Source organism: Anas platyrhynchos, chromosome 3 (genome assembly GCF_047663525.1).
Source record: "Anas platyrhynchos isolate ZD024472 breed Pekin duck chromosome 3, IASCAAS_PekinDuck_T2T, whole genome shotgun sequence".
Classification (NCBI taxonomy): domain Eukaryota; kingdom Metazoa; phylum Chordata; class Aves; order Anseriformes; family Anatidae; genus Anas; species Anas platyrhynchos.
In genome coordinates this window covers 44219703-44241921 of record NC_092589.1, presented here as the reverse complement: position 1 = coordinate 44241921, position 22219 = coordinate 44219703, and the positions used below count along the sequence as shown (strand labels likewise).

Below are 22219 nucleotides of genomic sequence, written 5' to 3'. Positions count from 1 at the left end.
GGCTCAACCACAGCAGCTCCGTTTGCATGGCCATTTGCACAACCCAGAGGTTCTTGGCTGAGGAACATTATCTTCCTTGGCTCCATCTATGGTCCTTGGGGATGGACAGGAACCTCCCTCCAGAAGGTGCTTCAGCCTCTAAAGGTGTTGAAGGAACTCACAAAGTCTCTGCTCTCCTGACACAGACTGATGGTAACACAGATGTATTAGGAGTTTGCACCTGCAGAAGAGCAGCAGACTTGCTGTCAGCACCTTGTAGCAACTTTCCCCCACCCCAAAGCCTTGTCTCTGTGCTACGGATAAGGCATTTGGTCCTATGATCAGGACCAAATTCAGATGAGCATTTTCAGCCCTGTTCCGTTTTCGCTCTAAAAATAGGCCTAATGTAAGGAATAGGGAAATAAGAGTGAAAAGGGAAGCACAACTTTGATTCTTACCCAACCGCTTTAAAAGCAGGCATCTGCACAGCTTCAGTAGCTTTCCACCAGGAGAAGGTCTCCCAGGGGCTGGCTTCCACATCTTAAATGGAGCCAAGTTTAGTCTTTTCTGTGGCAAATCTCTCAGGAACGGTGAACTCCAAATACAGCCTTATTTCCATCCAGACATCCATTCCCAGAGAGACTTTTTCTGTTCACTGTGACCGAGAAAATACATGAGACACTCTAACAACCATCACAGAGTATCTGTGCAGGCACCCTGCTCTATCCCGAGGTTGCAGACAAGCTGCTCTGTGGTAAAGGTTTCTTCTGTGGGTAGGAATCTGGTCCCACTACCTGCCTATGAGACGTTGCCAGTGTCTTTCCAAGGGTTTCACCCTGAGTCTGGGTCACAGCTTTTGTTACCAGCTGACCCAGCAATGCAAAAATCTGTCAAAGTCCCATACCCTTCCCTCCCTGTGCATCTCTGCCCTCCCATCTCATTTAAATATGAGAGGGACTGCCTGGGGGCATGGGATGAGGTCCCTTGTCCCCAGGGCAGGCATGGCTCGGTGGGACCCTTATCCCTTCTCTGCAAGTCACTGGTGGGGGGAAGTCTGAGTCCACATTCCCATGTTCCTTGGTGCAGATAGATAGCTCTCAGGAGTATTTTTGGTTAATTTTATTACTGACCGCAGGAAATGATGTGACATGTGGCCTCACATCTGACCAAGGGGGCTGTTCTGGCATGGATGCACAGCTCTCCCCCTCTGCCATCCCGTGTGCAGCTGCCCTGGTGGCTTTGGTAATCAATTTTTTTATTAGCCTGTTAAGCCAAATGCTGGCACTGAGCCACCGGCAAGTTATAAAGCTGGCCAAATAATTGGAATAATAATTCACTCCCATGGAAAGCGATCCATTTAAAGGTGTTGTGTATTTCCTGAATGGAAATGAATCCCTTCTAAGGGTTTGGTTTAGATTAGTTCACTGCATGGTTTACTTGAGCCCTATTATTTTACCAGTGATACATAAATTAGGTTCATAAATACGGTGATAGGGCTGGACCTTGGCGGTGCTAGGAGATAGTGCTGTGCATTAATGTATATTATAAATATGGAGTTTGAAAACCTAACAAGCCCCGCTGGCAGACTTCCATGTATTATCTCACAATAATTGCTTCCAGCCAGTAGACATTTTTTTGTACTGCAGAAGACAGGTTATTTATATTATATATTTAGCCTAAAACTGTAATAACATCCTCTGGCAAAGGTGTTATCTGATGGCGTCTGAAATGAAACCAGCTTTCCTATTTCCAGGCATTAACAAGTGACAATCTTTGTGTCATCTCATGGCATTTCCTGAATTTGTGAACAAAATGAGGAGGATTTTTTAATTCATATCGTTTATTTCTTAAAAAGCAAAGATCTATTTTCAACAAGCAGGTTTCCCAGAATTGTTACGTGTGGTTTGTACCACCGACCAAAAAATATTTCCTTTACGATTCTAATCAGGCAGAAACAACAGCTCTGCTAGCAGGACTGGCTCTTGGTTTAGCCCAGTCAGAAAAATACCTGTGACCAACAAGGCACATGGAGGTCACAGAAGAGAATGTGTTTTTTCCTGTTGCCTCAGAAATGTCTGGATGCCTGCTACACCGCCCACAGCACATTCTCAGGCAAGTGCTGAGTAGTGAGGATGTGAAGTCAGCAGTCAGGGAGACCTAAAGGTATTGTTTTGGGCATTTTAGGCAGAGTCTTGGTGATGGGATGGGCTCGTTTCTTGATGTAGCTCTTCCATCTGCTGGTGAGGACAAGGAATGAGAAAGTGGGAGATCTAGGGAATTGAAAAAATGCAGCTGTCCAAGGAGAAATATTACAGAATGAGAGTCTGCACGGTGCAGTGTGAGACTTAGTGCTATTCAATGTTTTTATTAATGTCTGAGAGTAAACATAACATTTCTGCTGAGAAACTGGATAGTGAAAACACTTGCCAAGTAGCAAATAAAGATGAGAACAAGAATCACGCAGAGTGGCCCGGCCTGCTCGGTAGGGAGCCCATCCAGGCAAGTGATGTCTCAGTGCAGCTCTAAGATCCCTTGCTAAATTAAATACCTGAAGAGAAGGAATACAGGCTGTACTTACAGGAGGTGAGTTTTGGAGGCTAAGCAGTGACTCTGAAACACTTTAGAAAGGTCAGAACAGAGAAGCAACTCGGTAGGAGCTCCCAGTGTGGTGGAAGATAAGGTGTTGACCGTCTTTGGATACACAATTGGTGAGAAGTGGGTAGGGATCAAAAGCCCTACATGAAACCATTGCTGGAATACATGTCCTGCTGGAGTGTTCCCACTTAAAAAGAGCACTGAAGGGTTTTCTGACAGCACATCAAAGACCCACAGAAGTAAGTCAAGAACTAGTAAAAAAGGCCTTTCATCAGCAGCAGTAGAGTTCACTTTATTTAGATAGAAGAAGAAGATATTAGTCTTCATCACCAGGGGTATAAACACTGCTATTGGGATAAAATCCCAGGGTGGGATTTGACTGCTTAAACGTGCTCACTTATAGCATGTTAGATGCCAGAATTCTGCCTCCCTTCTCCTCTGGGCAGAGGGAAAGATTAAATAAATGCCAATCTTGCATCCAGGAGTCTGCTGGATATGCCATAAGCTCAGAGTTAGGCACTACCTGTGCTCCCTGTACAAAGCCCTTCAATCCTTCTCTTTCAGTGAGTTTCCTGAAAGGCAGAGCAGCAAAAAATAAAAAATAAATTAAAAATTGCAGTTATTGCTAACATAGTCACGTTCAGCCAGAGGATAACCTGCAGCCTCTAGTGTAAGGATGGCCCCAGTACAGTCACACATGGATCAAGGGCTTCAGGTTGGATTTGAAGTCAGACTATGTCATCCAGCTAGAGACAAATTACACTGGGCTTTCAATCATCTCTCCGTAGTCCTGCACTTGTACTCATTGCATTTCTGGCATTCAGGTCCTTGTCTGGTAGGGAAGATGTGTCTGGTGTTGCTTTACATGTCTGCACCTTTAATATCATGCATTTTTGCTTAAATCATTTAAATGCTCCTACAGACATAAAGCATATTGGCATGTGAATGGGGAAAACAAAGGCACCAGGAGCTTGATGACAAAGCTGAAATGCTTATATGCTCTTCACAGCTGGGTACCTGGGTACTTCATGTGTACAATCCAGGATGCTCACCCTCCAGTGCCTGCTGTCCCTTCAGGCACAGCAGCTGCGTTGACCGGCTGTGTGCAAGTGGCAGGATCATTGCTCTGTGATACCAGAAGCTCAGCCAAGGGAAGTACTGATCTCCTCAGAAATCCCACCAGCATGCCCAGCCGATTACAGGAGAGTACATCTGCAGCTACCCAGGTGTGAGCACATTTTGGATGCTCCCACACAGCTTTAGCTGTGGGCCCCTATGCCCTGATGCTCCCACAAGAGGAACCTATGCCAGCTCCCCCTCTGAACTCTTTCCCTCACCTCCTGCCCAGCTCCTGGCTCCTTCCACCTCTGCTGAGACCCTGCTGTCCTGTGCAGCTTTCGGAAACCTTTCTGTGACTGAGCGATAGTGCTGAGGCAATGTTTAAAGGGGAATGCATCGTCTACATGTATAAGGTCTATTAAAACAAATGCTACAGTGAAATAATAGCAAGTTCAAATCCAGTTATACATTGCTGTAAAACAAACCAAAATAACCAACCAACAAAACAAAACAGCACTAAACAAAAAAACAACCACCTAATAATGACAGTTCAACAGAAAATAATTGTATATCCAGATGTAAAAAGGTGAATGCAGCAATGGTTGGTTATTTATTGGCTGTACTGTACTATGGACAGAAGGTCCCTGAAATCCATTTTTGAAGCCTAGAGTACAGCAATATAAATCCTCATTTTGCTGGCTACTGATCAGGTGCCTTTAGGGAAAGTAACTCTTTTCTTGTAATAATTTAAGTTTATAGGAAGGAATTTGGTCAAAATAAACAGTCAAAGGCTTAACTCTTTTGATTTGTATATCCACCAGATTAGGGCTTAAAACATTTTTGAGTTATCTATAATACATGGCTCTTAATCCCATAAATATTTTGAACTGACTGGTAATGTGCTATCAGCCTTAGTCTCATTTTGAAGTCTACCCTGACACCAGAAAAAAATCCCGTACAGTTGAGTCACTGTCTTTGGAAAAGACTCAGAAAATGATGCCAGTAAAGACAACCAGCTGCTGCTCCCTTACAGCTGTAGATGAACAACAAAGAAGATTTTGGAAACTGAAATGTAATCACCTGTAACAAAAATAACATTCAAGTCCTACCAGTTTCTTTCGGATTTTCATGGATTGGTTTAAACAATATCCTGGCTTTGCTGAAGTCTCCAGGAGTTCTGTGGTTTAATAACTGGGAGTTTCATCTTTTGCATTAAGCACCTTGGTTCTATTTATTTATTTATTTGTTATGAAAATGATCTTTATGCAAATCTCATCAAAAAGCATGTTCCAGAGTTACTGCAAGTACCTGCAGAGTTAACTAATGCATAATCAAATAGAAAACATCTCATTTTGGGTAGGGCATGGTAATATATCTGAGCTAAACACTGATTAAAGCTGTGTAAAAAATTATGTTTCAGATCAGTGGATGAGCTAAAAATACATATAATTTGAAGTTCATTTCAGATAAACCCAAAATTCACTTAATTGTACTGTTTTTTTGGGGGGAGGGAGGCAGAAAATACACTATTTGTAGTGAACTTCAGCACTGATAGTGAAATCAGTTCTTCTGGCTTTGGACATGAAAATGAATACTGTGTTCAGTACTCATGAATATGAGTACTGTGTTCAACTGAGTACTGTGTTCAGTTTTGTGCCCCTCGCTACAAGAAGGACATCGAGGTGCTTGAGCGGGTCCAAAGAAGGGCGACGAAGCTGGTGAGGGGCCTGGAGAACAAGTCCTACGAGGAGCGGCTGAGGGAGCTGGGCTTGTTCAGCCTGGAGTAGAGGAGGCTCAGGGGCGACCTTATTGCTCTTTACAGATACCTTAAAGGAGGCTGTAGTGAGGTGGGGGTTGGCCTGTTCTCCCACGTGCCTGGTGACAGAACGAGGGGGAATGGGCTTAAGTTGCGCCAGGGGAGTTTTAGGTTGGATGTTAGGAAGAACTTCTTTACTGAAAGGGTTGTTAGGCACTGGAACAGGCTGCTCAGGGAAGTGGTGGAGTCACCATCCCTGGAGGTCTTTAAAAGACGTTTAGATGTAGAGCTTAGGGATACGGTTTAGTGAGGACTGTTAGTGTTAGGTTAGAGGTTGGACTCGATGATCTTGAGGTCTCTTCCAACCTAGAAATTCTGTGATTCTGTGATTCTGTGATATGAAGCACGGCAGAAAGAGTTAGCTTTCCATGTAAAGGATGTTGCTGAGGGGGAAGAAGTGGTGTCAAGCTGAGTCACGAGGGTGCAGGGATGAAAAGGAAGCAGCTCAGAGGTTGTGGCTCTGGCAGGACCACGCCATGGAAGGTAACCATTGGGTTCTGGCTTATGCAGAGGGCAGCAAATGTGCCATCTGTGAACCTAGCTTAAGAAAAATCAAGATGTCTTGATCCTGAAAAATCAAAACAAATAGCTCTAACATTTCTGGGCTTTTCTCATTTTTATGCTAGGCATAGGCAAACCTTTTTTTTTTTTTTTTTTTTTTTTTTTTTTTTTTTTTTCCTTAATTTGACTTGAATTTGCAAATAGAGCTGCCTTTTCTTCAGCAGCATGTTTTGGTGAATACGTTATTTACCACTGAAATAGAGAAGGTCTCTAGTATAGCAGTGATTGGGTGAAGAAAAAAAAAACACCACAAGGATGAATGCAAGAAGAAGAAAAGGAGAGTTTGCAGCTGAGCTATGAGACGAAACAGAGGTCATAAAGGACAGAGCTACAGGAAATCTGTTCATGATGGCAGCAGGTGCAGAGGGGAGTTCTCATACACTGATGTCGATTTGATGCGAAGGTACCATACAAAGAAGCAGCCATGTGGAGACGATGAGAATCAGAGAGGCTGAGAGAAGGAATAGGAAGCAGAGAGGGCAATTCTGAGCTGGCACAAGAGCTCAGGAAGTGGTCTGGGAAGGACAGAGGCAGCAGCACTGCACTCACTACACAGCAGTGATTGTTAAAATTTGTCAGGATTTCTGGTGCAGCATCTAATGCTGTAGCTTCACAGGCACCTTCAACTGGAGAAAGGCTTTTGGTGGAAAAAAAAAAAAAAGAAGGTTTAAATCCACATCTGTTCCCAGTTTACTGTACAGCTAGACAAATGCCCTTGCCAGCACACAGCAGACAGTAGCAGGGGGAAGGGAAGGGAAGGGAAGGGAAGGGAAGGGAAGGGAAGGGAAGGGAAGGGAAGGGAAGGGAAGGGAAGGGAAGGGAAGGGAAGGGAAGGGAAGGGAAGGGAAGGGAAGGGAAGGGAAGGGAAGGGAAGGGAAGGGAAGGGAAGGGAAGGGAAGGGAAGGGAAGGGAAGGGAAGGGAAGGGAAGGGAAGCACAACTGAAGAAGGGCTAGCGGGGGAACAGGCAGGACCATTTTTTTTGGCAGCTGTGCCTGTACATACCAGCTTAATGAAAACTGGAGATGAAGAAATAGCAAAACACTCCAACTCCCTCCTCTCTAATCTAAAAAAGAAGACAGCCATACCATATTCACTGATAAGTATGCTCTTCTGTGCAACTTCTTGCAGCACCCATCTTACTAAACACCTGAGTACCACCTGTAAGCTCATCAGGACTAAACTGTAGGTGGGAAGCTTCTTTTGTAAGCTCCGGATGTCTCATCCAGACATTTGGATCAGACCTTCCCTAAAGGGTACAATTTAAAGAGCATTAAAAACCAAAATACTGTTCTCAGCTACTAGTATAGGCTTCAGAAGTCTGTCTGCCTCCTGTACCTTTTTCTCTGGTTATACTTAAAGTCTTCTGTGGAACCTACCTGCCATGTCTCTCCAAGCTGTTTCTGATGGCTGGACATTTGAGCAAGGGTGTTTGTTGGAAAGCTGCTCATTTTTAAAAATAATAGATTGCCATGTTCTCTCTACTAGGCAAATACTGGTGATTATGTACCCAGCTAATGAATTAGTCTGCTTGGTATTCTAATACGGTGTATTTTGTTTATTTAATTATATCTATTGATATAGGTACACTTGAGGTAAGGCAAAGCCACTTCAGTTGAAGTGTTGAAGTTTGTTACACTTTAACTCTTGGAGTAGGTTCAGAGTAGAAGCGAAAAAACTCACTAGAAGGGGCTTCTGTCCGAGAACAGTTCATGCCATGATTTTTATTAACTTGTAAATTTTTATTAACTTGTAGAACAGCTACCTTTTGGTAGCTTTGGACAGATTAGCTCCTCTGGAACATCCAATGTTCTACATATGAGCTGCTGAAGCAAGTCTGCTGATGATAGTGAGTTATCTGTGGCAGTATGAACAAGGGATGACTACAAAGAACTGCAGAAGGAACTTGTGAGGCTGAATGACTGGGCAATCAAACAACAGATGAAATTCACTGTATATGAACTGAATTGCTATCTACTGGTAAGAACAATCCTAGCTTCTTGTATAAGATGAAAAGTTATGAGATGATCATGATCACTGAGAAGGAACTAAGGGACTAGTTAAATATCAGAAAATATCAGCTAAGTGTATGGCAAGAATCAGTAAAAAGACAGCAAATGTTATGAACTTTTGGTAAAGGAACACAGAATACAACAGGAAACATGAAGATGCCACCACTGTAGAAATCCATGGCTAACCTGCACCCTCATCCCCAAAAAGCAGTAATAGAAAATGTTTAGAGGTGGGCAACAAAGACACTCCAAGGTACGGAGCAGTTTCTGTACACGGCAGGTCTGGGTAGCTTTGCAACAGGCAGTTTGGAAAATGGATCACATGATGTGATGACACATATGAAAAGCATCAGAGGCATGGACACTTTGGGAAAAATCTGTTTCTTCAAGCGTAAAATCCTGGCAGCTGTCAAAGGAAGCTAGCCACAGCCAGGCTCAAACCAAACATCAAGAGCTGGTGCCACGTGCAGTGGGGGGAAAGCCGGGGAAGCCCTCACCGGAGGATGCCATGGACACCAAAACCAAAGTGGGTTCAAAGGAGGTTGGACAAGCAACAGGGAGATGGTGAGACCCACTGCAAGTTACAGACTCAACAAAAGGGACTGAGCAGAGGAAACCCCTAAGCTGACATCGCTCAAAGGGTGGGAGAGTCCAAAGGGGAAGCGCTGTGTGTGCTTGCCTTGTTCCTTCTCTTGAGGCAGCTGCCTTGGGCTCGAGTTGGAGGCAAGGCTGTGCTGGCTGAGCCCTTTGTCTGCACCAGTACAGCTGTTCTCTTCCAACAAATTTATCTCCGAGTGATGGGAGCTGGGGCTGATATAAGCTGACATCATCTGAATCAGCAGCAGCATGGCAAACTTGAAGAAAGAAGGATGTGTGGCTATTTTTGGCACGTGAGGCGCAGCTGCTCATTATTTTCTCTCACAAGTCAGGAAGGGCACGGGCTGGAATATGAGGTCAAACCTCCCTTAGCATGTCCTGTGTTTCTTAATAACCGGACTGAAACCCAAGAATGTCAGTAGGCTGTCAGCTGTTAACTAAACTTACCAGGCTTTTTTTTGTAGCAACTTTTCTGAATGCTGTGAAAACGTCTCAGTACACAAAGTGGTACATTTAATTTATAATAGTATTTAATGGTTTTGAAAAGGGAAGAGCGTCGTGAAGACGAGGGTGGAAGGGCATCTTGAAAAATGCTGATTCCGCGCACAGGGTGAGCACAGAGGATGTGGTGATACGTGACTGAAGCAGGCATTATTCTAGCAGACTTGGTGCCAAGCCATAGTCAGTGGACAGTCCTAGGTCTATATAAAGCTCATAATTATGGCTATCAAAAGAAATAAAAGCCGTGAGTTTAGAAATACAGTGAGAGCAAGATGTGATGCATGCGTTAACTAGGGAAGCGAAGATACTTCATAAATGGTGGAGGACTGTGTTAACCAGGGACGGGAAGAGAAATGATGGAGGGCTGAACTATCTACAACACAAAACTGGGGAAGGGATTTCGGCAGAAATTAGCCTCGTGGGCGCTCCCACTCCGCCCGAGCGGCCGAAGCCGCCCCCTCAGCGCTGGGCCCCGGCCTCCCTGCCTGCCCCTGCGGCCATGGCGGCGGGGCCCCGCCGTGCTCCCAGCGCCCCGGGGCGGCCGCTGGAGGCCGGGCCGGAGGAGGGGCAGCGGCGGCGGGGCCGGGGCCGGGGCTCCCCGGCAGGGGAGGGGCCGTGGCCGCCGCTTTCCGCCCGGCTCGGAGCAAGGCGGGGGGGGCCCGGCCGGGGGCGGCATGTGGCGGCCGCAGCCCCGGCACGGCGGCACCGACAGGCGGCGCCGCGGTGGGAAGGGGGCGGCGAGCCCAGGTGAGCGGGTGGCAGAGCCCCGGGGGGGCCCGGCCGGCAGCAGACGGCTCCTCCCCGAGGGGCTCCGGGCTCCGGGAGGGGTTTGGGGTGGGTTTTAGGTGGGTTTTAGGGGTTCTGCGAGAGCCCCGAGCGGTGCCGGTTGGATTGGGGTCGGGGGGGCTGCGTGGGGCTGGGAAGGGGTCAGGGCTGCAGCATGAGGAGCGATCCGCTCCCGCTTCCCAGCGCCAAGCCGCTGTTGTTGCTTTCCATTTATTTATTTATTTAAGTATTTATTTATTTATTTAAAGTTTTGATTTTTGGTCCTCTAGGCCCCAGCCGGTTTTTAGCGTTCGTTTCGCAGGGAGGGTCAGCGCAGTGAGCGTTGCCTAGGGAACTTTGTTATAGTGCTGAGGTAACCTTCAGTGTTTTTAAACGCTGACAACTGTGTAATTTCACCTCTGCTGGCGTGGAAGGAGTCATATTGCTGTAAAGACATGCATGTGTGTGTAAGTGTTTGTATATATGTATTTTAACTCACTGCCTGTAAAGAGGGAAGTAACCGTACTCTCAGAAGTCAACAGTCACGTCTGTCCTAACTCACTTTAAAGGACGAAAAGGAAACTGCCGTCTTCACAGAGAAGCCAGCTTCATGTGTCTGCGAGTATGTGAGTAACCGAGTGTTAAAAGTGAGGTTTCTAGCAGAGGTGAGCCGCTCATCGCCTCCTCCCTCCGAGCAGCAGCCGGCAGGAAGCTGTCAGGCTGAGCGAGCGCTGCCCGCGTTACCCACGCCGGTGCTGGCGAAGGGCTGGAGCCGTGGGGAAATGCTGGAAAAAAATACATCTCACCTTTCCCAGGAGAGCTCAGCAACAAAGGCAGATCGCTCTTGGGGTGTGTCAGCTGCCTTTCTGGTTTTTCGGATGTGCGGTTCTGCAAGGGCTGGTAGCCTAGCGAAACTTTCTGCAAACACGTTGGTTGGCCGTGCCAACGTTTCAGTGGAAAGCAGCTCATTCATGGTTTGGTAATCCATGCTAATCTTTGTGTACAAGCGGTTGAGTAACTTTCTGCTATGCTTCTGAATAGCGAGTTAAGAGCTCTGCAGTGAAGTGCCTGTGTTATAAAGGCTGCTGCAAAATATACTACAGGACATATACCAGCAAGCACTGCCGACAATTAAAAGTAAATTAGAGTTTTCAAAGAAATGAACACAGTATAATGTGATTCATTATTTCTGTTTTTGTCCTTTTGTTTTTAATCATTTTCTTTCTAATTTGCAATTGGCCTTACAGTAACTCGAAAATGGGAGTTCTACTTTATTAAAACTTTCATGTTGTTTAAGTGGTAAGTCCCTTTAATTGCGTTGCATTGCTGTTCCCTCATTGCTGAAGTTAAAGTTGTAGTTTCTTCTAGGAAGAGATTAACAGTGCTTTAAGGCTGAAGTTTTAGTAGATCTTTTTTCCATTGATATGGTTTTTAGGCACTTAAGAAACTGAGAGGAAGGATGTTTAAATTAAATATGTGGTTTAAAAATTAAAAATAGTTGAATTTAGAGGTTTGTGGTCCCATAAAATGTGGGGTGAGGGAATGTGAACCCCCTGATATTTTGTACATTTGAGATTAAAACTATGTCCATCTATGTCTTTTTTTTTTCTTACTTCCCAGTGTTTATACTGTAAAAGTTATAAATTTTCTCTACAGTTCTTTAAGAATGGACAGTCAAAATAACCTGTTCTTGTACACTATACTACTAACTTAACCAGCAGCATGGAAGTGTGGTCACAGACAAGTACTATATTGCCACTGGCTTCCTCCCTCTTTAAATTCAGATAAATCAGCCTTTGTTCTCTTCAAGTAAAATGAAGTCAAAAGTTTGGGCCTAAGCTGCTGCTTCTGGAATTGTAGTGGGGTCATGTAAGAAAAGAGGATTTATTAGCGCCAGTATAAATTAATTGTAAAGAACGGAAAGACAGAAAGCACTGCAAACAATGTTTTGTACTCACTAAAGCAAAGAACCCTAAAGGTTAATTCCGACTTTGTTCGCAAATTAGGCACACTTGGTTAGGTTTTTTTTTTGCTCACCATAACTTGGGCCTCCTACAGCTACTGAACTACCTGACCTTTCAAATGAGATCTACTGGAGTGTGCAGCACCTCCTGAGCGCTCATCAGGAGTTATGATTTTTTCATTTCAGCATTTGGCTTCCTCGAGCAAACGTTCTTCCTAATTGAGCGGCAGACAGTCTGCAGCCTTTCCTGGCTTTGGACGTAATACATATGAACAACTCGTGTGAAAACAGCTTTTCACACCACCTTTGGAGTATCGGGCTTAAAGGTAAACAGAGAGGAACCTGTGGAGTTGCCATAGTGATTTCCAAGTTCATCCTTAGCATGTTGTGTCTTTTTCCAGAGAGCAGCCCTTTCATGCTGTGTCACTTAGATTAGGATTGAGCCCAGGGTATGTTGTAATACTATTCAATATTCTTGAAGGAAAACTGCTGCAAAACCCTTATGTATGAGGGATGAATGTGCCCTTTGTAAATCAGCAGTCACACGAGGAAAAACTTGGCTCTCTGGCACTGAACAAAGGCTACTGCGCCTATGTTAAGTACTGTAGTATTCTTTTTTGGAGCTGTTTACTTAATTCTGGGTTATGTTAACTATTTAACACTCCATTAAAGTGTGTATTTTTTTTTTCCCCTTTTAGCGTATAGGCTAAAAGATCCCATTAACTGCTCACCTGAAATATGATTTTGGGGAGAGACATTTCTTTTCTGAGCCTCCTAGCTACTGATGCTGTGGAAGCGGAGATCAGCTATTGACATACTTTGTTAAATGCAGGTTTGCTGTATGAAACTTGAATTAGCTATTGATGTGGAGTTATTTCCCTGTTTATTGATGCTGCGAAAGTAAAGTGGCTTAATGACAAATCTAAAGTCTGCAGACAGCACTGAGATCATGTGCGTGCCTCAAGTATGGTTTCTTTGTTCTTTGCGATTCCTTTGGGGCACGCCGAATTTGGATTCCGTCTCCCCTTTGTGCTTACAGTACAGTACTGCAGTCTTTATTTCAGACCCTCCCTCATTTAACAGCCCTGCTTCCTTCCAACATGCACACCTCTAATTATCCCTATCTGATAAATTACTAACAGGGACCCTGTTGCCTAATGATTGGTGGTGCTTTCTATTCTTTCCCGCTCCCTCCTCCCTTTCCTTCCTTTCTTGCTGTCTTACAAATGTTTGTTTGTTGCAGGACCCTGATGTCAGAGGAGATTACATAGTTACTCTGCTCCTTTTGCCTTCTCTCAATATGTTTATTTGTAACAACACCTAAGCACACCGCCTGTGAAAACATTTAGACTTCACATCAAAACAGTCAGTATTTGCTGCATGAACAGTTGTGTTCTCAGAAATAGGGCTGGAAAGCAGAAAAAGCATTTTTTTAATAGTGCTTAGCTAGCTCCATTTCAAAGGTATATGCATTACCTGCACTTCTAGATCAGATCAAATACCGCACAAGTCAGAACTGCAAGTGGAACAGTAATTTGCTAAGGAAGGTATGTGTATATATGCTCAGATGATGAAATCTTCATGTGAAAGATCTGCATGGGAGAAGTGGATACCTGAAACTAAGAGCAGAATGAGAATGGGTTATATGTGAAATTATCTTCCACCGTTCCCTGTTCTCTGCAATGGCAGCAGAATTGGCTGCTTAGAGGGATTTAGTGGGCGCTGGCTGAAAGGCTTCTTTCGCTGGGGTGAGAGGTCAGCAGAGCAGGAAAACATGACAGAGGAAAATCTCTTAGAGCAACTTGGAAGCAACCTGTGGAGTGGAAAAGTCAGGAGGTTGGTGGTGAGTATTGTAAAACTGAACAAGGATGAAAGGCGTAGTAGCTATGGACAAGTCAGGAAGTGGGAGTTGGTGTAATTAGATCTTCTGAACTGTTTTGCAAGCTGGCATAAGAAGGGGCATGTGGCATTGGTGTCGCTTTTCAATGCCTTGCTGAATTCTTTATAATGTTAATGGGAAAGTGGAGTCAAATAGTAGTGATGTTTTCAATGTGCCTGTACATAATGAAGTTTGACAGGAGCTTCGTGGCTTTGCTGATTGATGGGGTGAGCAGAGCAGTCGCTGGCTTAGCTCACCTACATGGCCTCGTTTTTGAATTTATTGGCAGCTGTGCCTTTGGGTCTAATAAGTGTGTTTTGGGCACTGAAGGAAACCATTCGTAGGGTCCTTTCATTTTGTTTTTGGAAAGCTGTAAGGTCTTCAGAGAGCTTGGGAAAAGAAGAAACTTTTTTCTTTTTTTTTTTTCTTTCTTTTTTTTTTTTCTTCTTAATAAGCCACTTCCTTGCTGCTTTAGTGGGATACTGAAAGTATTTTGTTACTCATCTTAGATGATATGTTGGTAAGTATCCTTTCCACTGGTATATCAGCTTAGCTTTATGGATTATCACTGTTGCAGATACGCAGACACCTGGAATGGGGCTGGCGGAGACCACTTACAAAGCCAAAAGGTTATAGCTGTAGGGTTATTTTTTCTTAGATTGTAGCTGTCTACTTCTTATGGTGTGGTTGTTCCCCTTCCTACACACAAATATATTACCTCACTAAAACTTCCCAGGGCTCCAAGGAATGATTATCACTGAATCTCTTTGTGGGAAGTCCAAGTGTCTCAGCCCTGTAAAGTACCTGACTTTTCATTGGGAGGGCTCAGATGATCTTATCAGTAGAGGCTTGTTTTCTCATAGGTGTTGGGAAGCATAGCTTTGGGGACAGGAGCTTTCCCTTCTCATAGGGTTTTGGCTGTGGACAGTTGCTGAGGCAGTGGCGAGATTGAATTTCATGCACTTGATGGAGGTGCAGGTGCTTCCTCTTGCAAAAAGCCTGTGGAGACCCAGGTGATGTGGGAGAGGGGGCTGCTGTTCCTCAGCGTGGCTTTGCGTGTCAAACTAGTTAATAATCAACGGGTGTTGCGTTTCCTTTCCCTGGGAAATCTGAATGTGGCTGTGGCAAGGCAGCTGCTGTAGTGTTCACGTGTTTGTGGTCTGAGTCTTGTACAGCTGTGGCCATGAGAAGGGCTGCTGCAGGTAATGGAGCAGTGTAAAAGGCTGTTTGCTGGCTTCCTGGGCAAACGAGGACAGGAGGGGGAAATAGCTCGCTGGTTGGGTGGTCTCAGGTTGCTCTGAGGTAAGGAAAGCCCAGCTCCTGCTTCTCATGTTGTATGCAGTGAGCCCTAATAGCTTTATTTGTTCTTTTAGCAGATAGGGAATTTTCCTGACCTGTGTTCTTACTAGTGATAATGGTGTGTAGCAACATTTTCCCTGTGTTTCTGGTGAGCTTGGGGTGGCACTGATGCTCTTGATGGGGGCTCGAACCTTTCAACTGGGTCTGCACGCACTCGTTTGCCTTACTGCTTTCTGTGCTGCCAGGTCTTAGTGAAGCTCTGTGTGCTTTGGCCAGCCATTAAGTTGGAAGTCTGTGGCTGTAGCAAATTCAGAGTGGCTGTGGTTTAAAAAAAGCCAGTATGAGTGTTCAGCGCAAGCCATGTGAGGAGTGCGTGGGGTTGCCGTCTGTCTTCCAGGCCTCTGCTTTGGAACAGTTGTGCATTCTGAAAATGGCCTCTAATGACTTGAAAACCATGATAGAAAGTACCAGAAAAGCTTTAAAAAGGAGGGTTAAAATGCAGAGAGCAAGCAGGGAATAATAATAATGATAATAGGAAAAAGAAAAAAGAAAAAGAGCAAACAGGTGAGGTAAAGACACTACAGAGGACAGCTTACATGTAAGGCTGCCCTAAGGAATTTTGTGCGGCAGCCTGTGTATGTGTTGTAAACACCAGCACTGAACAGTGGTGTAAGAAGAAAGAGACCAGCCCTGGAAAACCAAGAAGTAGAGGGAAGAAACCAAGGAGTAAATAAAACCAAGAAAAGGAGACAGAGAAATATCTGGGTGTTTGTGCACTCTGTTATATCAGTCATATACACCTGTGTCGCTGGTTATGGGTGCCTGGTACAGGTGTGAGGCAGAGCATTCAGGTTTGTCTTCTTCCATGCCCGTGTTGTGGTTAGACTTTGTGGACTGGGTAGGGAAGAGGTGGTGGTCCCTGGGTGATTGTCCTCCTCCAGGTCCTTTGTGAGGGAGAGTGGTTTTGTGGCAGGTGCTCAAAGGGGGCTACTCTTTTTTTTTGTGTAACGCCCTTGGAACCATGTCAGGGATTAGGTTTTTCAAAGGCAAGTGTCTTCAGACAGCTGCAGTCTAGCAGATGGCCCCCTCTTGTCTGCCCGTTGGAAAGCAGACTAAGAAAAGGTATCAAAATAATTTTTAATATAGCAAACTGAATGATGCCTTGAGAGATGTGCTTTCAGATGTTTGTACAGCCAATAAAAAGTCTTGGCAGTAAACATTTTGTGAAATAACTGCAGTAGATCAAAGTGACATTTAAGTGATGCTCATGAGCATCATTTAATCACCAGCTAACTACTAGAGGTCTGCTACTGTGGAGCAATAGGAGTTTTTATGGTATGCCTTATTGTGTCTGTCTTGCTTAAGGCACTGGCTATCACTGAAGCTTGTGATTTCTGTGTGTGTCTTGAATGCTTAAAAGCTGGTTAAGAACCTATTTATTCCAAATATTGAACTTTTATCCTTAATTTTGTTTGTAGAAAGCCAGCTGTTTCTGCCTTCCAGGATATGATGAAGCTGTTTACTAACTTCCTTGTGACTCCCTTGTGAAGTAAAATCGGATGAATTGCTTGCTTTCAGAGTTGCATGTATCATCACAGAAGATACGTTTGAACTGATGTGTGGATGGATAAAAAGGTGGAATGCTGCAAATCCCAAGACTTGTTTTTAAAGCTGGGGGTATATCATGGGATTGTTTGGGTTGGAAGGGACTGGACAGGTCTCTGGTCTACCTCCCTGTTCAAAGCAGGGCTGACTGAGGCCAGAGCAGATTGCTCTGAGCTTTATCCTGGGCCCTGGAAGCCTCCAAGGGCTGATCAGCCTCTCTTGGCAGCCTGCTGCACTGCTTGACTGCCCTTGGGGTGAAGTTTTCCTATTGGTATGTAGCATCTTAGGAATATTGTTGCTAGTAGATGTGAATCAGGTGTCATTTATAATCTAGTTTGAGAGTGGCGCACTTGGCATTCTCTTATTTTCTTTCCTTCCTGTGGCATAAAATTGCTGTATTTGCTGAAATTTGCTGCAAATATATCTTTAAACCCAAAGAGGGCATTCTAACCTTAAAGATGTCCTTAGTTTGGTCTTCATGATTTTCTCTGACACAGAAGCCCTTGCGTATGACTCAGACCTTGAGGTAATTTAAGTTTAAGACGTTTCATATGTTTTTACTCAGTAATGCACTATGACACTTTTATTGTACAGGAATGAAAATCCATGCATCTTCTCAGCATCGCTCTCAGTCTTATTGGCACCTCTTTGTTTTTGTAAGGCTGCTCATGCAGGATGTTCCTGTTCACTGGGGGCTGAAGGGAGAGGATGATTTTTAGGTTGTGGAGCTCTTGCAAGTCACTTCAGAATCCTTTGAGTCGTCCTTTCCCTAGTCAATAGAGGATTTAAAAGGCTTCTGGCTTAAAAGTAGCTCTGTTTCACTAAGGGAACCAGTCAATGAACATCATCTTCCACTGAACTATCTTTCTGGGCTTACTTCACTCAGATACTTTATAAATATGCTTTCATGTGTCAGAATCACGGGTTAGCATAGACTTGTTAAGTATGGAGTAAAAAATGTAGACAGGCTCAAACTGTATTATAGATAAGGAGTCACTTAAATATGATGTTTGTATTTTATTTTATTATTATTATTATTTTTTTTTTACTAATTTGTGGTCAAAATTTAACTTAAGCCTGAAGTTTCCAATGAAAATTTGCTGTGCAGACTTGGCATAAAATAACATTGGCAGGATCTGCCTCAGGGAGACCCAAGACTTCAAGGTTTGGTAGTTTTGAGAATATTCACATTCTGGCTAAACATTGCTTTTTTCAGATCTGTGATCCTTTCAATAAAGACAGGAGTTCCAAAAGAGCAAAGCCTGAGGTGTGTTTTTACAATGGAAATGTTTCCCCTCCCTAGGTCTTTCAGGAGTCCTGTGTAAGTGATCAGCCCCGTCTGGGGCATGCTCTGGGCATTTCAGCTAACTTCTCACGTGGTCTTTTTTAACCACAAAGTAATGCTTCAGATTATGCTGTGCCTCGGGACCGAGGAGATCAAATGTCTCTTGCAATGCTTTAACTCTCCCCAAAAGGAAGCTATGGCAGCTCTGTCAGCTACTCGTTAATAACAGCAAGGCCGTGTACAAGAGGGCTGTGTAACAGAAGCACCCTGCTCAATGCTGAGAGCAGCAGGGGCAGAAATCCCCGCTGCCCCATGGCCTGGCCCTCGCATCTGAAGGGGACGGGCCTCTCTCTGTGGGTTACCTTGCAGAGAACCCCGCCAAGTCCTAGAATTCAGGTTTTCTAAAGTGTGTAATAATTTTTCTTGAATTTATTGGAAATAGAGTTATGTGCACGATCTATGCTAATTCTGGACTACTGCTTGAATGGCACTCAAAGTTGTTGTTTTCTTCCTGCCAAGCATTTTGATACCCAAGAAGATTGTTTCAGGTGTGCCTGTTTAGCACCATATGGTACAATCAGCACTTCTTATCCCTTCTAAAATGCTAAGCTGAATTGAGGATAGATTGAACAGAAAAATTTCATTAACTTCTTCAAGACAATTTCCCTCTTATATCTCTCAATGGTCAGCCTGTTTTTTTTTTTTTGTTGTTGTTTGCATTTACTTCTCATTTTTTAACTTGAAGTATTTCACTTAAGACTTCATTACAGTATCATACAGATTCTTTGGTGCCCAAGAAACATTTGCAAGCTATCTCATGAAAGGGCACAATTTCTTTGCAGATAAATACCATTCTTAAACTTACTTGGATAATGAGAGCAGACAGGTAGGGTTCAATGAAAGGTAGCGGGTCCTGTAGCCTTGTAGTTAAGTAGGAATACTTAAGGAAGGAATTGCAAATAACGTGTGACAGAAAAGATTTAAAAAAAAAAAAAAGCTTCTGGCAAAAATCTATGGTTTTGTTGAATGTCGATGGTGTATGTTAATAAATGCAACCTGTATTATTGGCTAATATATGTTATCTCAGGGAGACTGTCAGAGGAAATTGTGGCAAGTAATTGTCTTGATTTCTTAGATGTGAATTGCAGCGATTTACTGTCTCAGGAAAGAAGCTCTTACAATAGTGTCTTCATTGAGAAGATCTCAAAAGGGATGAATGGAGCCAGTGTGCCTTTAAAGTGGGACTTAGTTTTTATGCTCACACAAAATGTGTGCTGGGAAAGAGGTAACAGGAGCCCTTAGGACTGGCTGAAGCCCTCCTGGCCAAAAGGCAGGCACCTGGGGACGAGCAATGAAATCAGTGGTCACAGCTGAAGTGGGGTCGGGCTCCTTTTGAATGGACTTGGAGAAGCCTAGAAACTTCTCAGCTGTGCTGGGGGCAGTGGGAAGGAGGAGGGGTTTTCACCTGGAAAGGAATTGGGTGGTATGGAGGAGCTGGAAGCTCACGCAGGGAGGATTTTTGGAGGTAAGTTGAGATGTGCTTGTTTGCTGTTGTGAGGGGCCTGCTCCTAGGGAGCTTGGGCATATTGGGGTCAGGACAGAGGGGAAACTGGGAAGGACCAAGGAGGTGGTATTGAGGAGTGATGTAGGGGAAGAGTGCTTCTCTGTGGCTCTGAACACTGCTTGGGAGCTTTGTGGAGGGTTTTCACCCTGGGCCGTATGGTATGCAAGTGGGACCTGTACAGTTAGGTCAGAGATACAGGTTTGGGATTGTTTCTGGTTCAACAGTCTTTTGCACTTAGTGTAAGATAAATGAGCTGTTGGTTTGTGAGAAGCTAGTTGGGGACCAAGAAGAGAAATGCATTGGAAGTCGGTGGAAAGGAACGCTGGGTGTGGTGGGAGCAGCAGAAAGGATGTAGTGTTGGTGTCAGCAGTGTGGGGTGGAGGCAAAATAAGTGAAAGAGTTGGAGTAGAGCTGTCAGTGTCGATTGTGTCTTCCCTCAGCATGGGGTCTGGCTGACTGCCATGAGTATGTCCACTGATCCTTGTTTGCTGCTAGCGGTTGTGAATTCTAAATTTTGTGTGAAGACAGGATTTCGGTGCTGCTGCGAATCTTTAGTCTGTGGCCGTGGTGCCAAACATCTGCGTTTGGACTCAGTCGTGGCTTTGTGGCGTGGCTGTTGGGTACCACCAAGGAGGGGTTGCTCCCTGCTGGGCTGGGAAATGCAGGCTTAGTGCTAGAAAATGCACGTTGGAGCACGTTTGGCTAAGTGAAAGAGGGTCTTGATAACAGACAGCCGCGGTGGTGTCTGAACTTGTCACTGTACAGAGCTTTGACTGCTTTTCATGGTTTTGATGTGGCTTTTTGGTGGTGTACTGCTTTTCTTATCTTCTTTTTTTCTGTGTTACAATTCACTTCCTTAAACGTGATCTGCTGTTGATATCACAGGAGCAACATAGGTCAGTTCTGCGTTGTCAGAGGCATCATTTTTTTCTGTAATTCAATGCAGTTGCTTTATCTATAGAAACAATTCTGTCTCCTGACTTTCCTGACTTTTTTTTTTTTTTTTTTTTTGAGATACCTGACTCAAGGCAGAGTGACTTCTGTCTTGTCTTATTCTGGAGGAGCTGTGATTTCTCAGCTGTGTGCTGCATGCCTGTGGTTAGTATTCTGTTGCAGTTCCAGCAATATTAGCTACACTACTTCCATGGCACCTTTTGTAAACCGATCTCAGAATTGCACCTGAACATTTTAGTCTTCTCCTCGTCTCGGAGGAAAAGGATAAAGTCTCTATCTTCACCCCTGTGTTCTCGGGCCGAATAAAGCAAGCTTCCAGCTTCCATTTTGTCTGCCTGCAGCCTCAGGTAAGGGCTGTAAAGGTCAAGCATATCCTCGCAGAAGCCCTCAGAAGGGATATCGCGTGCAGCCTTGCTTACCGGTGTAGTTCTCTCGGGGAACCCATGCTCATCCTGCTGGAGCACAGAGGCTGACCCCTTGCTGGCTTCTAACATCCGAAAACCAATGATGCTGAATAACCTGCTGGCCTTTAGCAAGGTCTTGCATTAACTGAAGCCATCTGTGGAGGATAGGAGAGCAGCGTTGCAGCCTGTACTCGGTGGTACACCCAGCAGAGTGGCGATTTCTTGTCAGCTAGCAAAAGCACAATCTGCACAATTGTCCTGCAAAGAGGAGGAACAGTTGAGTACAGAAATTTTGTGGGAGCGTATAGTCACAGGGGTTTGCTTAAAGCCACAAGGTTTTCTTTTGGGAAGAGCAGGGAGAGGGAACAGTGCAGTTTGTGTCCCTTCTGCTGCAGGTGGGCTCCATGTCCCATGCATTGCTGTTACTGCAGGCTGCGTACGTGACTCTTGCACTGTCTTGTATTTAAGCTGCATCCTGAGCTCCTGTGCTTTCTGCCCAGTGTTGTTGCTCAGCTTTCCTGATGTCTGAACCTTCATTCTGTCTTCATTGTTGTTTAGACAGCGCTGACATCGCGCCGTGACAGCCTGGCTGGGGCTGCGAGGTAAACTTCCTACAGCGGACAAAGGAGAGGAGCATTTGTCACGGGACTTTGATATTAAATTGTAAAGTTAAAAGCATACTGACTCCTCACCCTTGGCAATATAGCAACTGCCATGTTGTTTTATTTTCATTATATGTGATCACTACTGAGCTGTTAAGAGAAAATTACTTTCTATTTCAGTAAACTCAATTCTGCTTTCCGACTGACTGTGCATCAGATGCTTAATTTGGATCCCGCTCTCTCGGTGAAATTAAAAATTCAAATCTCCAAGCTGGAGCACTGAAACTGTGCTTGAATTAGAAATTGACTGCTGTCAATGTGCTCTCACACTTCGCTCTTCCCCCCGATGAGTTTTATATTAGAGTCTTGCTGTAGATGATCTGACTGAGCAGAAGTGGTGGGAATCTGCACTGTCACTCAGTAGACAGAGTGATGAAAGAGAAGTGTGGCGTGTTAACTAGACCATTCTTGAAAAAGGACTGCTGTGTGCTAATTTCATAATTACATACATGTATGGTGAAATGCTTTTATGGGATATGACTGCAAATCCATTAAGTATTGCTGACATGTTAATTTAAGGCATAACCAAACTTCAGTTTCTTCTTCTAAGCTTCATGCAAAATCATCTCTCCCTAATTTTTGCGTAGTAGTTGAACGTTTCCAGATCTTGACTGAAAGAACAAGAATGTCCTCTCCCTCTGAGCCATTTGCATGGGCTGCCTCTACAGAACTTTGCACTGAAATTGTGAACAAAAGGTTTTTTCCCCTTAACCAGGAAAAA

At 44.4% G+C, this 22219-nt stretch overlaps 1 protein-coding gene across 14 annotated transcripts in view; it reads left to right on the top strand.

Annotated features, from left to right (window-relative positions):
• Positions 1-9502: 9502 nt before the first annotated feature.
• The window catches only part of DISC1 (DISC1 scaffold protein), a 197563-nt gene continuing 184846 nt past the window's right edge, over positions 9503-22219 (top strand). For 2 of the 14 annotated variants that reach the window (XR_011808282.1, XM_072035779.1), the window contains exons 1-2: positions 9517-9865; positions 10453-10505. Coding sequence is in view for 11 of the 14 variants with exons in the window: in XM_072035779.1 (XP_071891880.1) it covers positions 9618-9865; positions 10453-10505 (301 nt within the window). In the remaining 3 variants the exon portion in view is untranslated. Of the gene's footprint in view, positions 9866-10040; positions 10351-10452; positions 10510-12032; positions 12173-19351; positions 19440-22219 lie in introns of those variants that run through there. The other 12 variants (XM_072035787.1, XM_072035781.1, XM_072035780.1 and 9 more) reach the window with 12 other exon arrangements.